The sequence below is a fragment of the Bos indicus x Bos taurus genome, chromosome 5 (assembly GCF_003369695.1).
Source record: "Bos indicus x Bos taurus breed Angus x Brahman F1 hybrid chromosome 5, Bos_hybrid_MaternalHap_v2.0, whole genome shotgun sequence".
Classification (NCBI taxonomy): domain Eukaryota; kingdom Metazoa; phylum Chordata; class Mammalia; order Artiodactyla; family Bovidae; genus Bos; species Bos indicus x Bos taurus.
Window position 1 is genome coordinate 61,885,249 of NC_040080.1, and position 27,624 is coordinate 61,912,872.

The 27,624-nt window shown below is 34.8% G+C and overlaps 2 protein-coding genes and 2 pseudogenes across 2 annotated transcripts; 3 read left to right on the top strand and 1 right to left on the bottom strand.

The window, feature by feature from the left end:
• The first annotated feature begins 1,021 nt into the window (after positions 1–1,021).
• On the top strand, positions 1,022–6,625 carry LOC113893504 (olfactory receptor 6C68-like). Its single transcript, XM_027543457.1, has 2 exons — positions 1,022–1,030; positions 5,651–6,625. The coding sequence occupies exons 1-2, from the start codon at positions 1,022–1,024 to the stop codon at positions 6,623–6,625; spliced, it is 984 nt and encodes a 327-aa protein (XP_027399258.1).
• Positions 6,626–12,493: 5,868 nt separating this feature from the next.
• LOC113893712 (olfactory receptor 6C1-like) lies at positions 12,494–13,432 on the bottom strand. Its single transcript, XM_027543586.1, has one exon. It carries the CDS (start codon positions 13,430–13,432, stop codon positions 12,494–12,496), a length of 939 nt encoding a protein of 312 aa, XP_027399387.1.
• Positions 13,433–19,359: 5,927 nt separating this feature from the next.
• LOC113893505 lies at positions 19,360–20,267 on the top strand (annotated as a pseudogene).
• A 5,101-nt stretch (positions 20,268–25,368) lies between these two features.
• Positions 25,369–27,509, top strand: LOC113893506 (annotated as a pseudogene).
• Positions 27,510–27,624: the final 115 nt, after the last annotated feature.

Here is a 27,624-nt window from a genome sequence, read left to right on the forward strand (position 1 = left end):
TTCAGGTATTGTTTTAAAACTGGCCAAAATTGCCATTGAGGTGACATTACTAAGCAAAAAAAAAAAAAATTAATACTCTGAGGTAAACAAGTTATGTTTAAATATATAAAATTGTGTTATTGTTTTCATGAAATACACATAACAAAATTTATCATTTTGACCATTTTTAAGTGTAAAATTCAGTGGCATTAAATCCATTCATATTGCTGTGCATACATGCGTGATTCTCAGTTGCTCAGTCTAGTTCGACTCTTGGCGACCCCATGGACTGCAACCCATCAGGCTTCTTTGTCCATGGGGTTTCCCAGGCAAGAATACTGTGGTGGGTTGCCATTACTTTCTCCAGAGGATCTTCCTAAACCAGGGATCAAATCCATGTCTCCTGCATCTCCTGCACTGCAGGCAGAGTCTTTACCACTGAGCCACCTGGGGAGCCCATATTGTTGTACAATCATAAAAAAATATTTTGCATCCAATTACAAGATATTGTGGCAAATTTTTAAGTATTCACAGGTAGTCTGTGCCAAGACAGAAATATCTAAGTATAAGTTCTATAATGTAAACATTAAACTAGTATAATTTTATAAACTTTTCCTTTCTCTTATCTGATTGGAATTGTCCAAAAATAAAACATTCATATAATTACGGATTTCATTCATATAATTAAACAGTTAATTTTTTCAAGATTTTTGTAATGATTTATGTAAGTGAAATGATACCGCTTTCCTGCTGATCTGGGTCAAACGCTGCTGTAGCATCCTCCTGTCTCCAAAGACACAGTGTTATGTGTTTTTTTGCCAAACTTCATTACTCAGAAGATTAAGTAATGACTCTTGATTGTAGATCAGCAAGGACCATTTGTTTGTGTTACTTAGTTGTATTTTCTGCAAATTAAAAAGAAAAGTGACATTTGACATTGACTGTAATAGCATTTCTCTCTGTCCTGCTGATTTAACATATATCCCCTCTAGCAGAGGGGAGAGTTCCTCAGCTCTTACTGTCATTTATTTTTGTTTCAATAATGGAGATAGTAAGAAAATATTTGGAGGTTTGGCTGGAAGATGTAGAAGGGAAGGGAAGGTGATTATCATATGTATCAGCAGTAGAGGTTACATACATATTCAGTAAAGGTAATGCAGGAACAAAAATGTGGACTATGTAGCAGGAGATGGTGGGCAAGCAGCAGGGCTTTGTTTGTTTGTAATAATTAAGCACACTTAACCTAAAAAATGAGTTTGAGCAAGCTCCGGGAGTTGGTGATGGACAGGGAAGCCTGGCGTGCTGCAGTCCATGGGTTAGCAAAGAGTCAGACACGACCAAGCAACTGAAGTGAACAGAACTAAGCTTAAGAAGAAACTAGCACACAAAATTTTCTTTTGGAGCAAAGACCTTACATTTTGCTCTAGAGTCTATAAAGTAAACCCCAGTTATCATAGCACTGGTTTAAAAAGATTCAAGGTGTCAAGAAAAGATATGAATTCAAGCCAAAAGACATCATTGCAACCCATAAAACTTCTCAGCATCTACTTAGTTACAGTGGAAAATCTTAAATACAAGATAGACATATGTGTGTGGATTTATCTCTGGGCTTTCTATTTTGTTCCACTGATCTATATTTCTGTCTTTGTGCCAGTACCACACTGTCTTGATAACTGTGGCTTTATAGTAGAGCCTGAAGTCAGGTAGGTTGATTCCTCCAGTTCCATTCTTCTTTCTCAAGATCGCTTGGCTATTCAAGGTTTTTTGTATTTCCATACAAATTGTGAAATTATTTGTTCTAGCTCTGTGAAGAATACTGTTGGTAGCTTGATAGGGATTGCATTGAATCTATAAATTGCTTTGGGTAGTATACTCATTTTCACTATATTGATTCTTCCAATCCATGAACATGGTATATTTCTCCATCTATTAGTGTCCTCTTTGATTTCTTTCACCAGTGTTTTATAGTTTTCTATATATAGGTCTTTAGTTTCTTTAGGTAGATATATTCCTAAGTATTTCTCCAAAGAAGACATACAGATGGCTAACAAACACATGAAAAGATGCTCAACATCACTCATTATCAGAGAAATGCAAATCCAAACCACTATGAGCTACCATTTCACACCAGTCAGAATGGCTGCGATCCAAAAGTCTACAAATAATAAATGCTGGAGAGGGTGTGGAGAAAAGGGAACCCTCTTACACTGTTGGTGGGAATGCAAACTAGTACAGCCACTATGGAGAACAGTGTGGAGATTCCTTAAAAAACTAGAAATAGAACTGCCTTATGATCCAGCAATCCCACTGCTGGGCATACACACTGAGGAAACCAGAAGGGAAAGAGACACGTGTACCCCAATGTTCATCGCAGCACTGTTTATAATAGCCAGGACATGGAAGCAACCTAGATGTCCATCAGCAGATGAATGGATAAGAAAGCTATGGTACATATATACAATGGAGTATTACTCAGCCATTAAAAAGAATACATTTGAATCAGTTCTAATGAGGTGGATGAAACTGGAGCCTATTATACAGACTGAAGTAAGCCAGAAGGAAAAACACCAATACAGTATACTAACACATATATATGGAATTTAGAAAGATGGTAACAATAACCCTGTGTACGAGACAGCAAAAGAGACACTGATGTATAGAACAGTCTTATGCACTCTGTGGGAGAAGAAGAGGGTGGGAATATTTGGGAGAATGGCATTGAAACATGTAAAATATCATGTATGAAACGAGATGCCAGTCCAGGTTCGATGCACGATACTGGATGCTTGGGGCTAGTGCACCGGGACGACCCAGAGGGATGGTATGGGGAGGGAGGAGGGAGGAGGGTTCAGGATGGGGAACACATGTATACCTGTGGCAGATTCATTTTGATATTTGGCAAAACTAATACAATTATGTACAGTTTAAAAGTAAAATAAAATTAAAAAAATAAACAGAGAGAACCATAAAAAAAAAAGATAGACATAAAACATGTTGGTGTATATACATATATATATATATATATATACATCAGATCAGATCAGATCAGATAAGTCGCTCAGTTGTGTCCGACTCTTTGCGACCCCATGAATCGCAGCACGCCAGGCCTCCCTGTCCATCACCAACTCCCAGAGTTCACTCAGACTCACGTCCATCGAGTCAGTGATGCCATCCAGCCATCTCATCCTCTGTCGTCCTCTTCTCCTCCTGCCCCCAATACCTCCCAGCATGAGTCTTTTCCAATGAGTCAACTCTTCGCATGAGGTGGCCAAAGTACTGGAGTTTCAGCTTTAGCATCATTCCTTCCAAAGAAATCTCAGGGCTGATCTCCTTCAGAATGGATTGGTTGGATCTCCTTGCAGTCCAAGGGACTCTCAAGAGTCTTCTCCAACACCACAGTTCAAAAGCATCAATTCTTCAGCATTCAGCTTTCTTCGGAGTCCAACTCTCACATACATACATGACCGCAGGAAAAACCATAGCCTTGACTAGACGACCCTTTGTTAGCAAAGTAGTGTCTCTGCTTTTCAATATGCTATCTAGGTTGGTCATAACTTCCCTTGTTAAGAGTAACCGTCTTTTAATTTCATGGCTGCAGTCAATATCTGTAGTAATTTTGGGGCCCAGAAAAATACAGTCCGACACTGTTTCCACTGTTTCCCCATCTATTTCCCATGAAGTGGTGGGACCGGATGCCATGATTTTCGTTTTCTGAATGTTGAGCTTTAAGCCAACTTTTTCACTCTCCACTTTCGCTTTCATCAAGAGGTTTTTTAGTTCCTCTTCACTTTCTGCCATAAGGGTGGTGTCATCTGCATATCTGAGGTTACTGATGTTTCTCCAGGCAATCTTGATTCCAACTTGTGTTTCTCCCAGCCCAGCATTTCTCATGATGTACACTGCATATAAGTTAAATAAACAGGGTGACAACATACAGCCTTGATTTACTCCTTTTCCTATTTGGAACCAGTCTGTTGTTCCATGTCCAGTTCCAACTGGTGCTTCCTGACCTGCATATACGTTTCTCAAGAGGCAGATCAGGTGGTCTGGTATTCCCATCTCTTTCAGAATTTTCTACAGTTTATTGTGATCCACATAGTCAAAGGCTTTGGCATAGTCAATAAAGCAGATATAGATGTTTTTCTGGAACTCTCTTGCTTTTTCAATGATCCAGCGGATGTTGGCAATTTGATCTCTGGTTCTTCTGCCTTTTCTAAAATCAGCTTGAACATCAGGAAGTTCACGGTTCACATATTGCTGAAGCCTATCTTGGAGAATTTTGAGCATTACTTTACTAGCGTGTGAGATGAGTGCAATTGTGTGGTAGTTTGAGCATTCTTTGGCATTGCCTTTCTTGGGATTGGAATGAAAACTGACCTTTTCCTGTCCTGTGGCCACTGCTGAGTTTTCTAAATGTGCTGGCATGTTGAGTGCAGCACTTTCACAGCATCATCTTTCAGGATTTGGAATAGCTCAACTGGAATGCCATCACCTCCACTAGCTTTGTTCGTAGTGATGCTTTCTAAGGCCCACTTGACTTCACATTCCAGGATGTCTGGCTCCAGGTCAGTGATTACACCATTGTGATTATCTGGGTTGTGAAGATCTTTTTTGTACAGTTCTTCTGTGTATTCTTGCCATCTCTTCTTAATATCTTCTGCTTCTGTTAGGTCCATACCATTTCTGTCCTTTATTGAGCTCATCTTTGCATGAAATGTTCCTTTGGTATCTGTGATTTTCTTGAAGAGATCCCTGGTCTTTCCCATTCTGTTGTTTTCCTCTATTTCTTTGCATTGATCGCTGAAGAAGGCTTTCTTATCTCTTCTTGCTATTCTTTGGAACTCTGCATTCAGATGTTTATATCTTTCCTTTTCTCCTTTGCTGTTTGCTTCTCTTTTTTTCACAGCTATTTGTAAGGCCTCCCCAGGCAGCCATTTTGTTTTTTTGCATTTCTTTTCTATGCGAATAGTCTTGATCCCTGTCTCCTGTACAATGTTATGAAACTCATTCCATAGTTCATCAGGCACTCTATCTATCAGATCTAGGCCCTTAAATCTATTTCTCACTTCCACTGTAAAATCATAAGGGATTTGATTTAGATCATACCTGAATGGTCTAGTGGTTTTCCCTACTTTCTTCAATTTAAGTCTGAATAATTTGGAAATAAGGAGTTCATGGTCTGAGCCATAGTCAGCTCCTGGTCTTGTTTTTGCTGACTGTATAGAGCTTCTTCATCTTTGGCTGCAAAGAATATAATCAATCTGATTTTGGTGTTGACCATCTGGTGATGTCCATGTATAGAGTCTTCTCTTGTGTTATTCGAAGAGGATGTTTGTTATGACCAGTGCATTTTCTTTGCAAAACTCTATTCGTCTTTGCCCTGCTTCATCCCGTATTCTAAGGCCAAATTTGCCTATTACTCCAGGTGTTTCTTGACTTCCTACTTCTGCATTCCAGTTCCCTATAATGGTAAGGACATCTTTTTTGTGTGTTAGTTCTAAAAGATCTTGTAGGTCTTCATAGAACCATTCTACTTCAGCTTCTTCAGCATTACACAGACATTATTAACACATAGAACACATTGTATATAATAAAATAAAAGATTAAATAAAAAATTATAAATCAGTTAAATAGTATATAACAAAAATATTTCTCTAAATATCACATACAGATTGGAGAGAAGTCAGAAGTCTGTGATGAGAAACAGAGAACAACTCTCATTCTGTTGGGACTGACAGATGACCCAGAGCTGCAGGTTCAAATTATCTTTTTATTCCTCACCTACACACTGAGTTTAACTGGAAACATGACCATCATCACACTCACATTTGTGGATTCCCACCTGAAAACACCAGTGTACTTTTTCTTTAAAAATGTGTCCTTGGAGATCTCCTTCACATCTTCTTGTATCCCCAGATACCTGTATAGCATAGCTACAGGTGACAGGGTCATTGCCTATAATGCTTCTGTAATTCAAGTATCTTTTACTGACCTCTGCGGATTAACAGAATTTTTTCTGCTGGCCACCATGTCCTATGACTGTTACGTGGCCATCTGCAAAAGCTTGCACTCTGTGACCATCATGAGCAACAGAGTCTGCAGGATTCTCATCATCTTTTGTTGGATGGCTGGTTTGTGTGTATTAATCCCACCACTTAGCCTTGGTTTAAATCTAAAATTTTGTGACTCTAACAAGATTGATCATTTTGGCTGTGATGCATTTCCTTTATTGAAAATTTCATGCTCAGATACATGGTTGAAGGAACAGATGGTTATAATCTGTGCTGTGCTGACCCTAAATATGACTCTTATTTGTGTAGTTCTGTCATATGCCTGCATCATCAAGACAATTTTGAGATTCCGTTCTGCTCAGCAAAGGAAAAAGCCCTTTTTGACCTGTTCTTCTCACATGAGAGTGGTTTCCATCACCTATGGCACATGTATTTTCATCTACATGAATCCTACAGCAAAGGGAGAAGTGACCATTAAAAAAGTGGTTTCACTCCTCATTTTTTCTGTTTCATCTACGTTGAACTCATTTATTTATACCTTCAGAAACAACCAAGTTAAGAAAGCCTTTAAGGACTCAATGAAAAAAATTGCCTTGCTCTCATCTAAGTATGAAAGAATATATTTTTTTTTCTAATTTTATTTTATTTTTAAACTTTACATAATTGTATTAGTTTTGCCAAATATCAAAGTGAATCCGCCACAGGTATACATGTGTTCCCCATCCCGAACCCTCCTCCCTCCTCCCTCCCCATACCATCCCTCTGGGTCGTGCCAGTGCACCAACCCCAAGCATCCAGCATCGTGCATCGAACCTGGACTGGCAACTCGTTTCCTACATGATATTTTACATGTTTCATTGCCATTCTCCCAAATCTTCCCACCCTCTCCCTCTCCCACAGAGTCCATAAGACTGTTCTATACATCAGTGTCTCTTTAAAGAATATTTTTAAAATATCATCTCAAAAGGATAGGAAGGAGACTTTTTAGAAGCTTATAGTTTACTATTAGCAAAATACATATTATTACACTGAACACACATATATATTAGATAAAATTTAATATTCTTTTGAAACTGTGGTAAAAGTTGTCAATAGAATGTATCAGAAATAATGATTTAACTGGTTAGAGCAATAATCTATAAAAACATGTGGATAATCAGGAGAATATAGGCAGGCATATGGGAGGAGACGTTGCACTATAGATCACAGAGACTTAAGGCTGAAGTCTCAGGATTACTGCAGTAAGAGCACTTGTGACACAATAGATGCACATTTAATGAAAGTTTAAATTAGTAAATCATACTTATTTTCATGGAAAGATTACATTTTTTCCTGAGAAGTATTATCTGCAGCTTACACAGCTGTGAGTCAAGGGAAAAACATTCCCCAGTATATTTGAACCTATGCCAACAGCTGACACCAATTAAGCTTTTATAGTCCAGATTCTATCATAATAATCTAAATGATTAGCTACAACAAGTTGAAAAATCCACACAAATGTAATTCCTTGGAAATCATAGCTTTTACACCAAATAAACTAATTACTATCAGGAAAGCAATGAAATACAGATATAACATCACAAATTTGGAACACTGAAAAAGCTATGGTCAACAGGAATTCTGTTAACTTAAATTATTCATTATTTACAAAAATGTAAACTAGCCACAAAGAGGGGAATTTGTACTCATCTGAATAAAATGAAAAAAAAATGAAGAATTTACAAAAGTAAATGGAAAATGTAACTTACTATGGGTAGAGAATGAAGTCAGTTAAGTAAGCTAAAGAGATTAAAAACCACTTCTTTGAAAAGTCCAACAGCATAGCTAAATCCCACTCCAATGAACGTAATGAGTGAAAAACAAATAATCGATATGTTATTGGGAGATCTGGGACAAACAATAATATAAGAAAACAAAATAATTAGGAAAAATATGAGGGAGAATAAATAAATGATTGCATTTGATTGATATCAAAGTCTTATTCAAATTTTGCTTATCTGAAATGGAGGTATTATATGTCATACAAAGAATTATATCAGTCATGGTTCAGTTTAATCAGCAAATTTTGTTTTCAATAATAATACACAATAAAATTGGATTCTTAAAGTGATGTCTTAAAATTGATGAAATTTGATATTTTTTTAAAAATCTCAAGTAAATTCTTACATATTCAGAAAACTCAAGAAACTCTAACAGGGAAATAGTGCAATTAATGAGGGAATTTGGTGTCTAGATGAAAAAATGGAAATTATTTAAAAATCAGTAGACAATCATAGCAATAAGCAATGGGAAATTTGTAATATGAGCATGTACATGTGTATTTATGTATTTTGGAATAAGCAACCATTAAGTAATTATAGATTATGTATTGTAGAATCACATATTACTTTATTTGTGTATAGCCATTAAGCAAGTAGAACATTGAAACAAGACAAATTTTAATACAGGATATCTGAAGCAGAAACTAAACTATGCAATCAGAAAGAAGAATGGGTAGAACAAGACAAAAAATAAAAATGAAACATTGATCATAAAATCACATGAAATATGAGTTTCAGTAAATATATATACGTATATATGTATACATATATTTGAGTATAAACAAACTTTTTTTCTAATACATTTTATTCTACAATTGAATGATAGATCATTAAATATCTGTTGCCAAGTGAAAGAAATGAAGTTGCAGTTTATTTTGTTAATATTAGTTCAATAAAAATATAAATGTGAAAAGATAAGCTCTTTGAATGTGTAAATATTGTACATTATACAATGGAATGTTATTCATCCATAAACAGTGGGAAATCATATCACTTGCAACAGCATGACTGGACCTTGAGGGTATTATGTTAAGTGAAATAAGTCAGAAATAGAAAGACAAATACTGTATAATCTCATTTTTTTGTGGAATTAAGAAACAAAAACAAAACACAGAAGTCAACCTCATAGAGAAAGAGATTATATTTGTGGTTACCAGAAGAGGGAGGACAGAGGCAAATGAAGAACATGATGCTAACACTGCTGTAAGGTATATTTGAAAGTTGTTAAGAGAGTAGTCCTAAGAGTTTTCCTCAAAAAGGAAAAAACATGTTTTGTATCTATATGAGATGGATGTTCACTATACTTATGTAGTAATCATTTCGCAATGTATGTAAGTCATTATACTGAATGTCATAAACTTGCCATCCAGTGTGGCATATCAACTGTATCTCAATAAAACTATAAAACATTAAATATAAAAATCCCATTAAAAGTAGAGCACTGTAAACTCAAACAAGTGGAGGGTATTTGAAAAAACTAAGGTGGAAATTAATAAAATAGAAAAATATTTGAGAAATCATCAAGATTAATGAAGGCATGCCAATAATGTGGCATTGGTATAAGAATAAACAAATACATCAGCAGAGAGAATAAACAGTGAAGGAATAATATATACAAGTATGGTAAAATGAGGCATGACAAAGCAGTACAGATACAGTAACATTTTCAAAAATCCTGGGCTGTAAGAAATATTTCAGATTTTTATTTTGGTTTTTTTTTGTTTGTTTGTTTGTTTATTCCTGGTAAACTTGTGAAAATCAATCTCAAAATTCAGGTAAGATAAGTAAACTTTTAATATGCATATCGGTCAGTTCAATTCAGTCACTCAGTCATGTCCGACTCTTTGCAACCCCATGAATCACAGCACGCCAGGCCTCCCTGTCCATCACCAACCCCCGAAGTTCACTCAGACTCCCATCCATCGAACAGTGATGCCATCCAGCCATCTCATCCTCTGTCGTCCCCTTCTCCTCCTGCCCCCAATTCCTCCCAGCATCAGAGTCTTTTCCAATGAGTCAACACTTTGCATGGGGTGGCCAAAGTACTGGAGTTTCAGCTTTAGCATCAGTCCTTCCAAGAAATCCCAGGGCTAATCTCTTTCAGAATGGACTGGTTGGATTTCCTTGCAGTCCAAGGGACTCTCAAGAGTCTTCTCCAACACCGCAGCTCAAAAGCATCAATTCTTCGGCACTCAGCCTTCTTCACAGTCCAACTCTCACATCCATACATGACCACTGAAAAACCATAGCCTTGACTAGACGGAACTTTGTTGGCAAAGTAATGTCTCTGCTTTTCAATATGCTATGTAGGTTGGTCATAACTTTTCTTCCAAGGACTAAGCGTCTTTTAATTTCATGGCTGCAGTCACCATGTGCAGTGATTTTGGAGCCCCCAAAAACAAAGTCTGACACCGTTTCCACTGTTTCCCCATCTATTTCCCATGAAGTGATGGGACCAGATGCCATGATCTTCGTTTTCTGAATGCTGAGATCTAAGCCAACTTTTTCACTCTCCTCTTTCACTTTCATCAAGAGGCTTTTTAGTTCCTCTTCACTTTCTGCCATAAGGATGGTGTCATCTGCATATCTGAGGTTATTGATATTTCTCCCGGCAATCTTGATTCCAGCTTGTGCTTCTTCCAGCCCAGCGTTTCTCATGATGTACTCTGCATAGAAGTTAAATAAGCAGGGTGACAATATACAGCCTTGACATACTCCTTTTCCTATTTGGAACCAGTCTGTTTTTCCATGTCCAGTTCTAACTGTTGCTTCCTGACCTGCATATGGATTTCTCAAAAGGCTGATCAGGTGGTCTGGTATTCTGATCTCTTTCAGAATTTTCCACAGTTTATTGTGATCCACACAGTCAAAGGCTTTGGCATAGTCAATAAAGCAGAAATAGATGTTTTTTTAGAACTCTCTTGCTTTTTCCATGATCCAGTGGATGTTGGCAATTTGATCTCTGGTTCCTCTGACTTTTCTAAAACCAGCTTGAACATCTGGAATTTCACTCAGGTATCAAAACCCACATTATCAATCAATTCTAAACCTCAGTATTTTCAAATATTTCCAGTTAACTGTAGAAATTATTGTTTCAATAAAAAGGTAGGAAATAGTAACTTCGTGACTCCCTCCAAACTGGAAAACTTCAGTATTTTTTAAAGTTGTCTTCTTTGTTTTTCAGCATAGTATGGATCTAAGTCTCTCAACTGAGTATAATACATGCATATCAAGAAGAGTTTAACTCAATGAATTACAATTACAGACTATCTAGAAAAATGATTAGAAAATGCAAGATGAGTTTGCATAAAATTCAATATTATTTGAAATTTTGACTTCATGGAAAAGTAAAAAAAAAAAAACTTTAGTGCCAGAGTTGCAAGATCTTGCATAATCATCTTTTAATTTCTAATCAATACATTTTAAATACATTGCTACATTATAATGCTTAAAACAGAGTGAAAATACAAATTTTTAACAAAAGAAAATCTCAAATTCATACACAGTAAAAGTTTGCCATTTAGCATTTTATCCCTATTAATTGTTTGCCATTTAATTAGGTAATTGGATGCATTATGTGTGTACAATATTAACTCAAAATAACTAATATGAGAAAGTTGTAAAAACTGTCAGCTATTGATTATTTACCAAAAACAGCTTGACATCAAGCATTAAATATACAACTGACTATAGCAAATGCAGTCATATATGGTTTCCAATAATATTTAATTCTTCAGTCTTTTACTATAAATCATTGTTATATGTGTTAATTAAACAGTTCCCCCAGAGGGACAATTTCACAGTTTTCTTGAAAGTATATATTTATAATTGTTCTCAAATTGATAAATTATATGGCAGAGAGATTTTAAGTTGCATAATGAGAAAAGTTTTTGATTTCTCAAGAAACTATAATTCCATTACTTTTTTAGTTGTGCTATTTTTCCTGTAATTACTGAGTAAGCCATAGTATGGAGAGAATAATATGTGTAATACTCTAATAAGATGGTCATGTTATGCTCATGGTCTTGTATAGTAAATTAAAAATAGTGTTTAACATGATTTATCATTTCCTGAATTTCTAGAAAGAATGAAATCATGAAACACAGGTCTCTCTTGAATATTCTTGCTCTGCCTCTTTCTGTCTGAATTTAATTTCCTAAGAAATATTGTGGAAGAAATGGAATTTTAAAAGTTTCAAAGAAGGAAATTACAGTTTCATAGTTACTGAGTGGAACACATGCATGCAATTGCACAGTCATGCCAGATCTTTGTGACATCATGGACCATAGCCCATCAGGATCCCCTGTTCATAGACTTTTCCAGGCAAGAATACTGGAGTGTGCCATTTCCTACTGTAGAGGATCTTATGCACCCAGGGATTCAACCTGTGTCTCTTGTGTATCCTGCATTAGCAGGTGGATTCTTTACCCCTAGTACCAACTGGAAAGTACAGAATGAAAAGCTGAGCCCAAAGGAAGGGAAGTGCATGAGAGAAGGATGAGAATTTTAATAGAAAAAAAATGTATACAATATGCTTGTGACATTGCTGTCAATGAAAGTATGAGTAATGAAAAAATAGCTCTATGGAGACAATGTGAAAATTAATAGATTTTGAAAAGTTCTGAGTTTTATTTAATTGCATTTAATTATGCCTCCAATTTATGAAATAGGACTTTTATTTTTTCATTTCCTTGAGAAAAGTACATTCTTCCTTGCCATGTCTATGAAGGCTCGCTTGACTTGCTGATTCCTCAAGGTATAGATAAATGGGTTTAGCATGGGGGCAACTGAGGTATTTAGCACAGCTACTCCCTTACTCAAAGAGACCCTGTCCTTTGCTGATGGATTCATGTACATGAAAATGCAGCTGCCATAAGAGATGGAGATGACAATCATGTGGGAAGAACACGTGGAAAAGGCCTTGGTCCTCTGAGTGGTAGAAGGGATCCTCAAAATTGTTCTGATGATATATGTGTAGGACAGAATTATTAATGCCAAAGTAAACATCAGAGTAAACACAGCACAAGAAAACACCATTATCTCTAGGAATTTGGTGTCTGAACAAGAAAGTTGTAAAAGGGGGGAAAAATCACAGGTGTAATGGTCGATAGCATTGGACTTGCAATAATCAAGCTGTAGGGAGAACATGAGTAATGGAAATGTGATTAAGAATGAAGCCAGCCAAGAAGCCAAGACAAGCAGTGTGCACACTCTATGATTCATGATGGTCATGTAATGCAGCGGTTTGCAGATAGCAATGTAGCGGTCATAGGACATGGCAGCCAGAAGATAAAACTCAGTGACTCCCAAGAGAATGAAAAAAAATAACTGAGCCATACAGTCATTATAAGAAATGGTTTTATCTCCTGTAATAATGGTGGCCAGAAACCTGGGTATAGTGACAGTTGTGAATGAAACTTCCAATATGGAGAAACTTCTGAGGAAGAAATACATGGGGATCTGGAGGTGGACATCCAGCAGCGTCAGGATGATAATGGTCAGGTTCCCAGTGATGCTGAGCATGTAGGTGATGAGTAGAAAGACAAAGATCACAACCTGAAGTTGTGGGTCATCTGACAATCCCAGGAGGATAAAATCTGTTATTTCCGTGTAGTTTTTCATTTTCTTCTTCTTCTGAGTAACTTTCAAGAGAAAACCGAAACCGAAGAACTTAAAGAAAAGAGAATTATACATGGACTACACTGGAATTTATTTCTGAATGTGTTATGCCATACTGATTTAACTTGGGAGATCTTTGAAACAACTTAATGCAAATAGAGAACTCCCTTTAAAAGAATTTCTTCCTATATGCCACTGTGTGTGTTTTCCATAGAATGGTTCTTTTAAAATCTCCATTTTACTGATTGGAACTATGCTAAAAATACTTCTAAAAATTTTATCCAAATCACACCCCCTAAATGGGAAGAGCAGGAATTTTAACCTAGGCTTTTCAAAGTGTTTGAAATAGTAGAAAAGAAATGCTACCTGTTGACTTTTTAAAAATCCTTCCCTAAAAGTTTTCTTTCCCATTGAGAATCTTGTCTTTTATTCAAACCTGGTAAAATTATATTATTTCTTTTTTTTTCTTTTCATTTTTTATTATTTATTTTCCCTCTTTCCTTTGTATACTCATTTATTTTTTTGTAATTTTATTATTTTTTCCATCTTTTTTTTTTACTTTAAAATATTGTACAATACAGGCAAAACAAATACAATATTGTAAAGTATATTATTTCTTAATCTTTCACCTAGTTTTTTATTGTTATTTGCTAGTTAACATATAGAAAATTCAAAAATGTCAGGAAAAAGATCACTTAGCTGGATCTGTCTCCCAAATGAAAGTCGTTGGACTTAAATCTTCAACAATGGAAACAGTTTCTAAGATTTCACTCTGACTCACATTTACCTCCCAAGCTCCTACTCCTTATCTGAAGCCACATCTAATGGATGCATCGTCATGACTTCCTCAGATATTAAAGCAGTGATCTCCAACCTCTGAGATCTAATGTCTGATGATCCAAGGTAGAGTTGATGCGATAATAAAAGAGATGAAGTACACAATACATGTAATGCACTTGAATCATCCTGAAACCACACCCTTGCCCTCAGTCCATGGAATAATTTTCTCCAATGTAAACTGTCTTTAGTGCTGAAATGTTTGAGGCCACTGTAGAGAGTCCAGAGTTCAGAGAAGGCAGAGTACATGTTTAGTAGACTGGATCTGTGTCATGGGCTAAGAAGACCAAACTGTGTGAAAAATCTAAAATAAAGCATAAAAAAACCCATCTTCCTGAAAAGATTTTTTTTGTTCAAAATGTTTCCTATGTAAATGATGCTATTTTTCTCTCTCCCTCTCTGTCACTTTAAATGTGTGTGTGTGTGGGTGTGTGTGTTTATCATTCTACTGCATGTTATACTTTTAGATTTTTCCTTTTATCTACATTAATATTCCTTAATAGAAGGTCTATTTTGCTAGTACTTTGGAGTAATCCAAGAAGTAGTAAGGAAATGCCATTAGTTTTGTCTTCCTATATAACGGTAATGATAACATACCTTCATTTTAAAAGGAAGCTAAGAGTTCTCTCAGTAAATAGAGTTTTTCCCCTAGGCCTGTGGAATTTAGGATAACAAGCTTCATATTCCTTTCAATCCTTTTGTTTTTTTTTTAAATGAATTTTAAAAATTCATTTTTTTAAATGAATATCTCATTGTCAAATCAGTCTTGTAGCTCACTGAATGTGAAAATCAACTTCTATAAACATATATCCTCAAGGCAATTTTCACCCTCAGCATTGCTAAACAGTGTTCCAATTCTCTATCTTTCCCTCTTACTTGACGATCATTTTCTGTGGTATGTTTATATGCTAGGTTATTTTGTCATAGAAGAGAACAGAATATTGGTGGTAATTTGATATCTTGGGTAAATTTTGAGTTTAAAACAACCTGAACTATTTCTGGAATGATCCACTTCACTCTTGACTGTGCTTGCTGACATCTAAGATCATGTAAGAACTTCATCCTGACTGCAGTAAAAACAAAAACCCATAAGAAGAATTAATTTAGATTATTTTCAGATTATTGCTTTAAGACTGCCTTCAAATAGTACTACAGTTAGTTCAGAATTCTGTTTCTCTGAGTCCTTTGGAGGGAAAAAATGTCCTTGCTTTTTTCTTAATGGAAAAAGGGAGTCAGATCAAGTCAATCAGATCAAAGCACCAACCAGCATGAATAGGAACAATGAAGGAAAACTGTAATCACCTAAATTACTCTCAAAATCTATAGGTTTTCATAGAGATGCTCTAATTCTTCCCTGATTGACTCAGTTTGTTAACTAGTATCTATATTTGAAGATAATTTTAACTCAAAAAAGAAAAGAACTTATAATAATATGGCATCAGGACTTAATATATAACATGTGAGATTATTTGAGGTTTGCATTTCAAGAGAAATATATGAAAAATACAGCTTTTTCTGAGTTTTAGCTTTGTTTTTTGTTTCTCCACTGGAAAGATGGGGATAATATTTCAGGGAATAATTGTGAGGGCTAATTTACGTTATAAGTAAAATTCAACTATACAAAGCTTTTAAAGCATGTACTCCACATAGAAAATATTGCTCTTTATTATTTCCTAAAAGTGAAATCAGTTATCATATTTGAGGAAAAGGGTCCCGCTTGGAAACAAGAATATTCATTTCAAGGAAACTCATTTGAGAGACAATGCTGATTTATGCATATATCTCATTGACTCATTGCGATTCTTATGTTACTTTTGAAGAAACTGAGCATGAAACTTTAAGTAACATAATGAAGATAATACTACTAGTTAATGCACAAATTGGAACTCTAAGCTCTTTTTTCTGAAACTGAAGCATGTGCTACTTATTAAATCTATATTCAACTAGGGGGACCAAATTCAGAAAGTAGTTTTCTGAAAACTAATAAAGAACTAAATTAGTAGGACAAACAGGGAGTGTAAACATGTTCACTTTTCATAATCCTGGACATATACTGAAAGAAATGCAACCCCAAAATATTCTACTCAACTGGATGATAGGTTAAGCCAAGAATGACTGAATCAACACTAATCAAAAGAATGCTTTATATGCCTTTAACATTGCAAACTTACTTCTTCTTGTCATACAAATGCATCACATGAGCCGGTTTCAATTATTAAAAATTTACTGGCAACCATTTCAGTTTTAGGTTAAGCAATCCAGTACTTCTAAGAGTCGTTCTTTCTCAACACATTGGAGTTATCTTATTTCTCTAGATAGTATTTTTAATACATCTTCCATTGTAGCCATGGGAGCAAAAATAGTGAAGAGAATCAAGATATGGAGTTACTGTGGTCCTTTCTGGTTAGGATTTTTATGTGGATTTTAACCTGCATGAGCCGCATGTTGTTTAATCCACCACATGGGCAAGGCTCTTGGGAAATACTCTAATGACTCAAATGTGCCAACAAGGGCCAAGAAGAAAATGTTCCAAGGATTATAAATATGCTATCAACATTTGTACCACTATTGAGACAGAAAACTTGGAAGACTATGTCCAAACTGCTAGAAAAGTATGAGAGATAGGATAGAAGTAATGGAATATTTTGCATTTTCTCTATATGAAAATATCTAAACCTGAAAAATTTTGGAAAATATTTCTTGAATTTTCTAAGGCAGGATTCCTCTGAAGAATAGGCTTTTTTACTTCTTGTTTGCTGAAATACTGGGAATGTATCTCATATCTAAATGTTATACTTTCTTTTCTCATATAATAAAATGTCTCCATAAAATAGCTTTGAAAAGGGGCAATTCTCCAAGAAGACCTAAAAATTCCTAATGACTATTCTTAATTCTTAACAACGGATAAAATATGTCATGCATAAATTAACAGAATGACTAAAAGATAGATGAATGCACTATAACAGTCGGAGACATCAATACCTATCTATCAGAAAGAAACATATCCAGCAGGTAGAAAATCAGTAAGGACATAAAGGAACTCAAGAAGGTCATCAACCAACCAGTTAAAACTCACACCTATACAGTACTTCATCCAGTAACAGGAAAATCTACGTCCTTCTCAAGCTTCATACAGAATTATTGTCAAGACATTTTGGACCATCAAATGCATAAGTGAATTTAAAAATGAGAAATAATAAAGCAGAAGTTTCTATGAAAATCTTCATCAAACTTTCCATTTTCAATTAAATGCCTTTAGGAATTACTATTTTAATCAACTTAAGGAAGTTATGATTGACTGACATAAAAATAAGTGTGATGTTTTGAACCATTAGTAATATTTCTCTTTGTTTAATTTCAGTTGTAATTTTCTCAGAGAAAAAGGAAATTCATGTGCTTGCATTAACCTAAGACCTATTAGCTATAATTTCTGTATTTTACAAATTCTTCAAATATATGTATTAAATGTCTTAATAGAAATAGGTGGATATATAAATGAAAATCCAAATATAGTATATATGCAGAAAGAGCATCAGCTATACCATCAATCTCCAGTTGGAAGATATATGTACGTGTGTGTGGTGTGTCTGTGTACTTTTTCCTTCATCACTCTAAGAGATTAGTTGCAGTAACACCACTCATTGGAAATCCCTCCTTTCGAATATTTATTGAAAGATAAATGAACCAAAATGTATATTGTATGTCCAAGCAATCAAAACAAACAGATAATACAGAAAAATCACATGTGTAATTTTAAAGTTCCTTTATCAAAGCACTTCTTTTAAAAATATAATAAAATTGTGTTTAAAATCCTGTATGCTGCACAACAGTTTGCACAATGATACTATTGTTCATGGAAGAAAACACATTTATCCACAGCAGGAAAGAAGAATGAACAAAAAAAGCGAAAAAACTCGGAGATTCCACATTCTGGTCAAGACTCTAGAGGGAGTCCAAACTGCAAATCATGTGCTAGTATTTTTGGGGCTTCCCAGGTGGTTCAGTGGGTAAAGAATACCCCTACAATGCAGAAGACTCAGGAGGGGCAAGTTCGATCCCTGGGTCAGGAAGATCCCCTGGAGGAGGGCCTAGCAACCCACTCTAGTATTCTTGCCTGGAGAATCCCATGGGCAGAGAAGTCTGGTGGGCAAAAGTCCCTAGGGTCGCAAAGAGTTGGACACAACTGAAGAGACTGAGCATTCATGTTTTAGCATTTTGACAAGAATGGAATTGTTAACCAAATGCACACTTTAATGATGTGTTGTTTCTTTCACTTAACTCTGAATATGGAAAATTTAGGGGAGTCAGATGACATTTTCCTACTCATGAAATTACACTACTTTAGCAATGTATTCAATCATATGCATATTGTCATTGTTTTTTAGTAGCAAAGTTCCATCCGACTCTTTTGTAATCCCATGGATTGTAGTCCACCAGGTTTCTCAGTCCATGGGATTTCCCAGGCAAGAATCTTGGAGGGTGCTGCCATTTCCTTCTATAGGGGATCTTCCCCACTCAGGCATTAAACCCCTGTCTCTTGTATCTCATGCATTGGTAGGTGGATATTTTTACCACTGAGACACCAGGTAAGCCAATCATATGCATATTATGATTTAAAATATAATATGAAATTGACTGCAAGGAGATCCAACCAGTCCATTCTGAAGGAGATCAGCCCTGGGATTTCTTTGGAAGGAATGATGCTAAAGCTGAAACTCCAGTACTTTGGCCACCTGATTCGAAGAGTTGACTCATTGGAAAAGACTCTGATGCTGGGAGGGACTGGGGGCAGGAGGAGAAGGGGACAACAGAGGATTAGATGGCTGGATGGCATCACCAACTCGATGGATGTGAGTCTGAGTGAACTCTGGGAGTTGGTGATGGACAGGGAGGCCTGGCATGCTGCGATTCATGGGGTCGCAAAGAGTCGGACACAACTGAGCGACTGATCTGATCTGATCTGATCTGATGAAATTGTAATGAAGATAGAGCTGATTAAATTAGTATTTATACAGACAATATGTTCTACACAATAATCTCTGAATAACTGTGAATACTGTTTAGAAAAAAGTCATCAATGATGAAAAACTACCATAGCAACCTTTATTCTGCTGGGATTGACAGATGACCCTCCACTGAAGGTTCTGATTTTTATCTTTCTATCTCTCACATACATGCTGAGTGTCACTGGGAATCTGACCATCATCACATTCATCTTTGTGGATTCCCACAAAATTTTTTTTAACAAAATTTCTACTTCCTAGAGATCTCATTAACAACTTCCTGTATTCCCAGATATTTATATATCATCACAACTGGTGACAATGTCATTATCTACAATGCCTGTGCCAGCCAAGTGTTTTTACTGACCTCTTTGCAATAATAGATTTTTTTTCTCCTGGCTACCATGTCTTATGACTGCTATGTGGCCATCTGCAAACCCCTGCATTAAGTGACCATCATGAGCAGCAAAGTCTGCCAGAGACTTGTTTTTTCCTCTTGGTTGGTTGGACTGTTGGTCATAACCTCCCCACTTAGTCTGGGGCTAAATCTGAAATTCCATGATTCCAATGTCATTGATCATTTTCTCTGCAGTCCTTCTCCCCTCCTGTAGATATTCTGTTTAGACACATGGTTCATGGAACAAATTGTTTTAATCTGTGCGGTGCTGACCCTCATTTTGACTCTTAAATATGTAGTTTTATCCTATACTTATACTGTGAAGACAATTTTAGGATTCCCTTCAGCCCAGCAAAGAAGAAAGACTTCTTCCACCTGTTCTTCTCACATGATTGTGGTTTCCACCACATATGGCACATGCATTTTCATCTATATGAATCCTAGAGCCAAGGAAGAAGTGCCTATTAATAGAGTGGTTTCACTACTCATGTCTTCCATTTCACCTATGTTAAATCCATTTATTTATGCACTGAGAAATAAGCAAGTGAAAAAATCCTTCAATGACTTGATCAAATGAATTGCATCATTATTAAAGAAGTAAAATAAAAGAGCAGTCAATAAATAAAGTGATTTATTTATTAAATCAGTACCACTGACTACTGTACTCAAATATGGATAAAATTCTACCAAAATTCCAGTGAGAACTGAAATTGTGTGATAAGATATTGAATAGAATGAATGAGGGCATGATGTAAAAGTACAATGAACCACTGAGAAAGATAGTTGTAACATTTCTAATGTCCTAGGATAACACAGTAAAAACAAAAATGTGTTGAATAATATCTCTCAAAATTTTTTTTAATATTGGTAAAAGAGAAGGTTAAAATATGAACAATTATAATGCATCAAAGGCACAAAATAATCACAAAGGAAGATAAATAATCCCATTTATGACCCATGAAAGGAAAACCCCATTTATGACCCAGGAAAGGAAAAAATGAACGATGGAAAGGACAAGCTATTGGATTATGAATTAGAGGCTGGAGTTTAAAAGCCCATTTGGTGGCAGGAGTTGAAGAGTCAGAATCCAAATGGTGAAAATACTTAACAGTGACAGAGCAGCATAAAGTCAAGACTTCAAAATTGTGATTTAAGAGGAAAACATTGGCCTCCCATGTAAAAAGACAGCAATTTTCTCTAAGAAATTTTTCTGTCTCTTCTTGAGTTATGAGCTACAAATGAAAACATGGAGACCATTATTATGTTTCTCTTTCTATCTGAGAAAGACTTTACAGCCCAAATTTTATATATATATATATATATATGTGTATAAAGCTACTAATACTATATATAAAAAATGTAGTAGTGAATTCAAAGTATGCAGTGAGATAGAGACACTTCATAAGAATTCATAGAAATCATATAAGAGCTACCCTAAGAAGAAATCAAATAATTCTTCAAACATAAATTATTCATTATTAAAAAAACAAATGAAACAAAAATAACTTTTTACTGCTCATTATAAAATTTAGATTAGAATACTTAGCTATTCTAATTGCAAATTAGAATAACTTCACAGATGTACTATAGCAACACCACAACAAAAAAAAATATGTGAAGATATAGTGCTAATGAACAAAGTTTTAGCAAGCCAGAATTTTAAAAATTAATTCAAGTTGTGGAAGACCAATCTATCAGTCTCCATAAAACATTTAAGAAGGCAAATAAAATGCATGTTTAAGGAGATAAAAGGACCAGATTACTTTAAAACTAACCATGATAAATCACTAGATAAACTTGTTATGATTTCGATTATACAAACAATATCTCTCCATATTTAATTTTATGAAAATGTCTTTATATTTGACAAAATATGATTATGAAGTTATAAGCTATAAAATTCACTGATGAATATAGGTAGGCTATTTCAGATAGAACCAAAAAATAGTCCAAATTATACTATGATCAAGGTGTATTTCCATAATACAAGAGTAGAGATAGATAACAGATAATAGAGATATAAAGATATGTATACAGAAATAGAAATATATATCAATACATACACACATATATATGAAATATAGACCAATTTTGCTATAACAACAAAATAAAGAAAGAACATTATATTTAGATTTTGATTAACTGATCAAATGATCACTGGATACAAATCAATAATCTCTCCTGCTTCTGCTGCTGCTAAGTCACTTCAGTTGTGTCCAACTCCGTGCGACACTGTAGACTGTAGCGCACCAGGCACCCCCTTCCCTGGGATTCTCCACCCAAGAACGCTGGAGTGGGTTGCCATTTCCTTCTCCAATGCATGAAAGTGAAAGGTGAAAGTGAAGTCACTCAGCCGTGTCCGACTCTTAGCAACCCCATGGACTGCAGCCCACCAGGCTCCTCCATCCATGAGATTTTCCAGGCAAGAGTACTGGAGTTGGGGTGCCATTAATCTCTCCTATTACACTTAAAGTAAAATGAGAATATAATTAACTACCAAAATAAAATAATTTCTAAAGAAATAAAAGTTACATACTTTTACTGTGCACTCATCTTAATTAAAATCAAGAACAAATGAGAATAAAGAAACAAGTGAGGGATGCTCACCTTCATCCCTGATAATCAGAATTTCATTGCCAGCTTGAAAATGCCATAAGATAAGTAATAAAATAGTTGGAATTATTAGAATATAAGTTATGAAACTACTGTAGTTAGAAATTATGAAAACCATGTTTTTTCAAGTGTTTACCTGTTTGAGAAGTGAATATACCTTAATGTAATTTCCATTTTTACATTTTACATGTTTTATTCACTACTTTTTCATTAAAGTACATAAAATAAAGACATATATTTAATTAGAATTGATGAAATCTAATTGAAAACTTACAAACATAGTAAGAACATTTAGTTATTTGGATGAAGAAAGGATGAATGCAATCAAAAAGTTAGTTTCGACAACATTTATAGCGGCAATAAGCTCCTCCATCAAAGCAATCAGTCTGACTGCTAAAGAATAGATTCTATCAGGGATTCTATGTGTTACAAAATAAAATACTAATTTTCCCACTCAATAGACAAATTTAACACAACTCTAGTTGGAATCAACTTTTTAAAAATTTTGAATTGCACAAATTATCTCAGTATGAAACAGTTAAATCTCATGAATGAGGAGCACATAAATGAAAAATGATTATTAGTGAATAGAAACTTACTTTAAATAGTATCAAACATATTATAGATCAGTAAAGCCAAATTAATATGGTACTTGCATTAAAAAAGATAAAACATTCAGTAGAACATTTGAGAGCATGAAAGTATACACTAAAAAGTATCCTTTGTTTTTATATAAAGTTTTACTTTACTTGTTAAATAAAAGTGGGATGTTTTCAGTTCATTAAGAAAATCATTGTTTATATAATAATTGCTTCAGTCACAAGAAAAGCTCAAATGAAAAATTTATTTTTTATCCATACAAACGGGTTGCATTCTAAATAATTTAAAATTTTAAGTGTGAAAATAATCCGTGAAAACAAGACAAAACAAAGCAGCAGTAACTGTTTCAGGTAATGAATGCTAATGAGCTTCATTGTGGTGGCTATTTCTCAATGTATATTTATAAGAAACTATCAGATTTTATACCTTATACATACATGTATATTTTCATTCGTACCTCAGTAAAGGTGAAAAAATATGTTTTAGAGAAATGAAAGAATGAATACGTACTATATGATTCCATTTATACAATATTTTATAAAATGCAAACTAATCTATAATGATTATGATTATGATTTTTATATAATTTTATAAACTTTTACTTTATAATGATAGAGATGCATAGATATTTGAGAGCAGCAACAGGGATGGGTAGGATAGAGAGAGTAAACAGGAGCACAAGGAAACTGGAAAATGAAGGATTAGCATGATGGGCTGATCTTGGGAGTACACATATGTCAGATATCAAATTGTGCACTTTAAACAGTGAAGTTTATTGTATGTCAATTATATCTCAATAATGTAGTTAAAAGTTAAAGAGCAAAAAACACTTGATAGCCTTGACTGTATAAAACTATACCAGAGGGATGGTATGGGGAAGGAGGCGGGACGGGGGTTCAGGCCTGGGAACATGTGTACACCCGTGGGGGATTCATGTTGATGTATGTCGAAACCAATACAATATTGTAAAGTAATTAGCCTCCAATTAAAATAAATAAATTTAAATTAAAAAAAACTATGAACTATAAGGCAAAACTTAATATCAACACTTAAAGACTCAAAATTTGAAATACATATATAATAACTATAAAAGAATAAGACATGAATCAGTATAAAAATTAATTTACCAAATCTAATTATAGTGGCAAATATTTGCTATAAACTGATCTCATGATTTCTATAATATTATATAAATTTTCTAAAAGCAAAATATTTTTATTGAGAAATTTCACTTCTATAAATTATTCTCACACATTAAAATACATTTGCAAGAGCATCCTTTTGATAGAATAATTAGCACCTTTGGACAATAAAAATAATTTTACGCTTAGTTCAGGTATTGTTTTAAAACTGGCCAAAATTGCCATTGAGATGACATTACTAAGCAAAAAAAAAAAAAAAAAAAATTGATACTCTGAGGTAAACAAGTTATGTTTAAATATATAAAATTGTGTTATTGTTTTCATGAAATACACATAACAAAATTTATCATTTTGACCATTTTTAAGTGTAAAATTCAGTGGCATTAAATCCATTCATATTGCTGTGCATACATGCGTGATTCTCAGTTGCTCAGTCTAGTTCGACTCTTGGCGACCCCATGGACTGCAACCCATCAGGCTTCTTTGTCCATGGGGTTTCCCAGGCAAGAATACTGTGGTGGGTTGCCATTACTTTTTCCAGAGGATCTTCCTAAACCAGGGATCAAATCCATGTCTCCTGCATCTCCTGCACTGCAGGCAGAGTCTTTACCACTGAGCCACCTGGGGAGCCCATATTGTTGCTCAATTATAAAAACATATTTTGCATCCAATTACAAGATATTGTGGCAAATTTTTAAGTATTCACAGGTAGTCTGTGCCAAGACAGAAATATCTAAGTATAAGTTCTATAATGTAAACATTAAACTAGTATAATTTTATAAACTTTTCCTTTCTCTTATCTGATTGGAATTGTCCAAAAATAAAACATTCATATAATTAAGGATTTCATTCATATAATTAAACAGTTAATTTTTTCAAGATTTTTGTAATGATTTATGTAAGTGAAATGATACCGCTTTCCTGCTGACTTGGGTCAAACGCTGCTGTAACATCCTCCTGTCTCCAAAGACAGTGTTATGTGTTTTTTTGCCAAACTTCATTACTCAGAAGATTAAGTAATGACTCTTGATTGTAGATCAGCAAGGACCATTTGTTTGTATCACCTAGTTGTATTTTCTGCAAATTAAAAAGAAAAGTGACATTTGACACTGACTGTAATAGCATTTCCTCTGTCCTGCTGATTTAACATATATCTCCTCTAGCAGTCGAGAGAGCTCCTCAGCTCTTACTGTAATTTATTTTGTGTGTGTGTGTGTTACTTATATTTATTTTAATAGGTATATATTACCACAGCTTTTAAAATCTGTATTTCTTTTTTTTTTTTTTATTCCTTTATTTCTCATGTGTTCCCCATCCTGAACCCTCCTATTTATTTTTGTTTCAATAATGGAGATAGTAAGAAAATATTTGGAGGTTTGACTGGAAGATGTAGAAGGGAAGGGAAGGTGATTATCATATGTATCAGCAGTAGAGGTTACATACATGTTCAGTAAAGGTAATGCAGGAAAAAAAATGTGGACTATGTAGCAGGAGATGGTGGGCAAGCAGCAGGGCTTAGTTTGTTTGTAATAATTAAGCACACTTAACCTGAAAAGTGTGTTTGAGCAAGCTCCAGGAGTTGGTGATGGACAGGGAAGCCTGGTGTGCTGCAGTCCATGGGTTAGCAGAGTCGGACACAACCAAGCGACTGAAGTGAACAGAACTGAACCTAAGAAGAAACTAGCACACAAAATTTTCTTTTGGAGCAAAGACCTTAAATTTTGCTCTAGAGTCTATAAAGTAAACCCCAGTTATCATAGCACTGTTTTAAAAAGATTCAAGGTGTCAAGAAAGGATATGAATTCAAGGACGCAATTTTCTGATTTCATTTCTAGATAAGGAAAAATCTTGAAAGCCAAAAGATATCACTGAAACCCATAAAACTTCTCAGTATCTACTTAGTCACAGTGGAAAATCTTAAACACAAAATAAATATAAAACATGTTGGTGTGTGTATATATAGATATATAGATATATATAGGAGAAGGCAATGGCACCCCACTCCGGTACTCTTGCCTGGAAAATCCCATGGATGGAAAAGCTTGGTGGGCTGCAGTCCATGGGGTCACTAAGAGTCAGACACTACTGAGCGACTTCACTTTCACTTTTCATTTTCATGCATTGGAGAAAGAAATGGCAACCCACTCCGGTGTTCTTGCCTGGAGAATCAGAGGGACGGGGAGCCTGGTGGGCTGCTGTCTATGGGGTCGCACAGAGTCAGACACGACTGAGGCGATTAGCAGCATGTATGTATATGTATATATATATGTATATATATATGTATATATATATGTATATATATATGTATATATATATGTATATATATGTATATATACACACACATACACATTATTAACAAATATAACACATTATATATAATAAAATAAAAGATTAAATAAAAAATTTAAATCAGTTAAAATAGTATATAACAAAAAGAAAATTTCTCTAAATTTCACATACAGATTGAAGAGAAGTCAGATGTCTGTGATGAGAAACAGAGAAAAACACTCATTCTGCTGGGACTGACAGATGAGTCAGAGCTGCATGTTCTAATTTTTATCTTTTGATTCCTCACCAACACATTGATTTTAACCATAAACCTGACCATAATCACACTCACATTTGTGGATTCCCACCTGAAAACACCAATGTACTTTTTCTTAAAAAATGTCTCCCTGGAGATCTCCTTCACATTTTCTTCTATCCCCAGATACCTGTATAACATAGCTACAGGTGACAGGGTCATTACCTATAATGCTTGTGTCATTCAAGTATCTTTTACTGACCTCTGTGGAGTAACAGAATTTTTTCTGCTGGCCACCATGTCCTATGACCATTGCGTGCCCATCTGCAAACGCTTGCACTATGTGACCATCATGAGCAACAGAGTCTGCAGGATTCTCATCATCTTTTGTTGGATGGCTGGTTTGTGTGTATTAATCCCACCACTTAGCCTTGGTTTAAATCTAAAATTTTGTGACTCTAACAAGATTGATCATTTTGACTGTGATGCATTTCCTTTATTGAAAATCTCATGCTCAGACACATGGTTGATGGAACAGATGGTTATAATCTGTGCTGTGCTGACCCTAAATATGACTCTTATTTGTGTAGTTCTGTCATATGCTTGCACAGTCAAGACAATTTTGAGATTCCTTTCTGCTCAGCAAACGAAAAGCCCTTTTTGACCTGTTCTTCTCACATGAGAGTGGTTACCATCACCTATGGCACATGCATTTTCATCTACCTGAATCCTACAGCAAAGGAAGAAGTGAACATTAAAAAAGTGGTTTCACTCCTCATTTTTTCTGTTTCATCTACGTTGAACTCATTTATTTATACCTTCAGAAACAACCAAGTTAAGAAAGCCTAAGGACTCAATGAAAAGAATTGCCTTGCTCTCATCTAAGTATGAAAAAAATATTTTTAAAATATCATCTCAAAAGGATAGGAAAGAGACATTTTTGAAGCTTATAATTTACTATTAGCAAAATACATATTATTACACTGAACACACATATATATTAGATAAAATTTAATATTCTTTTGAAACTATGGTAAAAGTTGTCGATAGAATGTATCAGAAATAATGATTTAACTGGT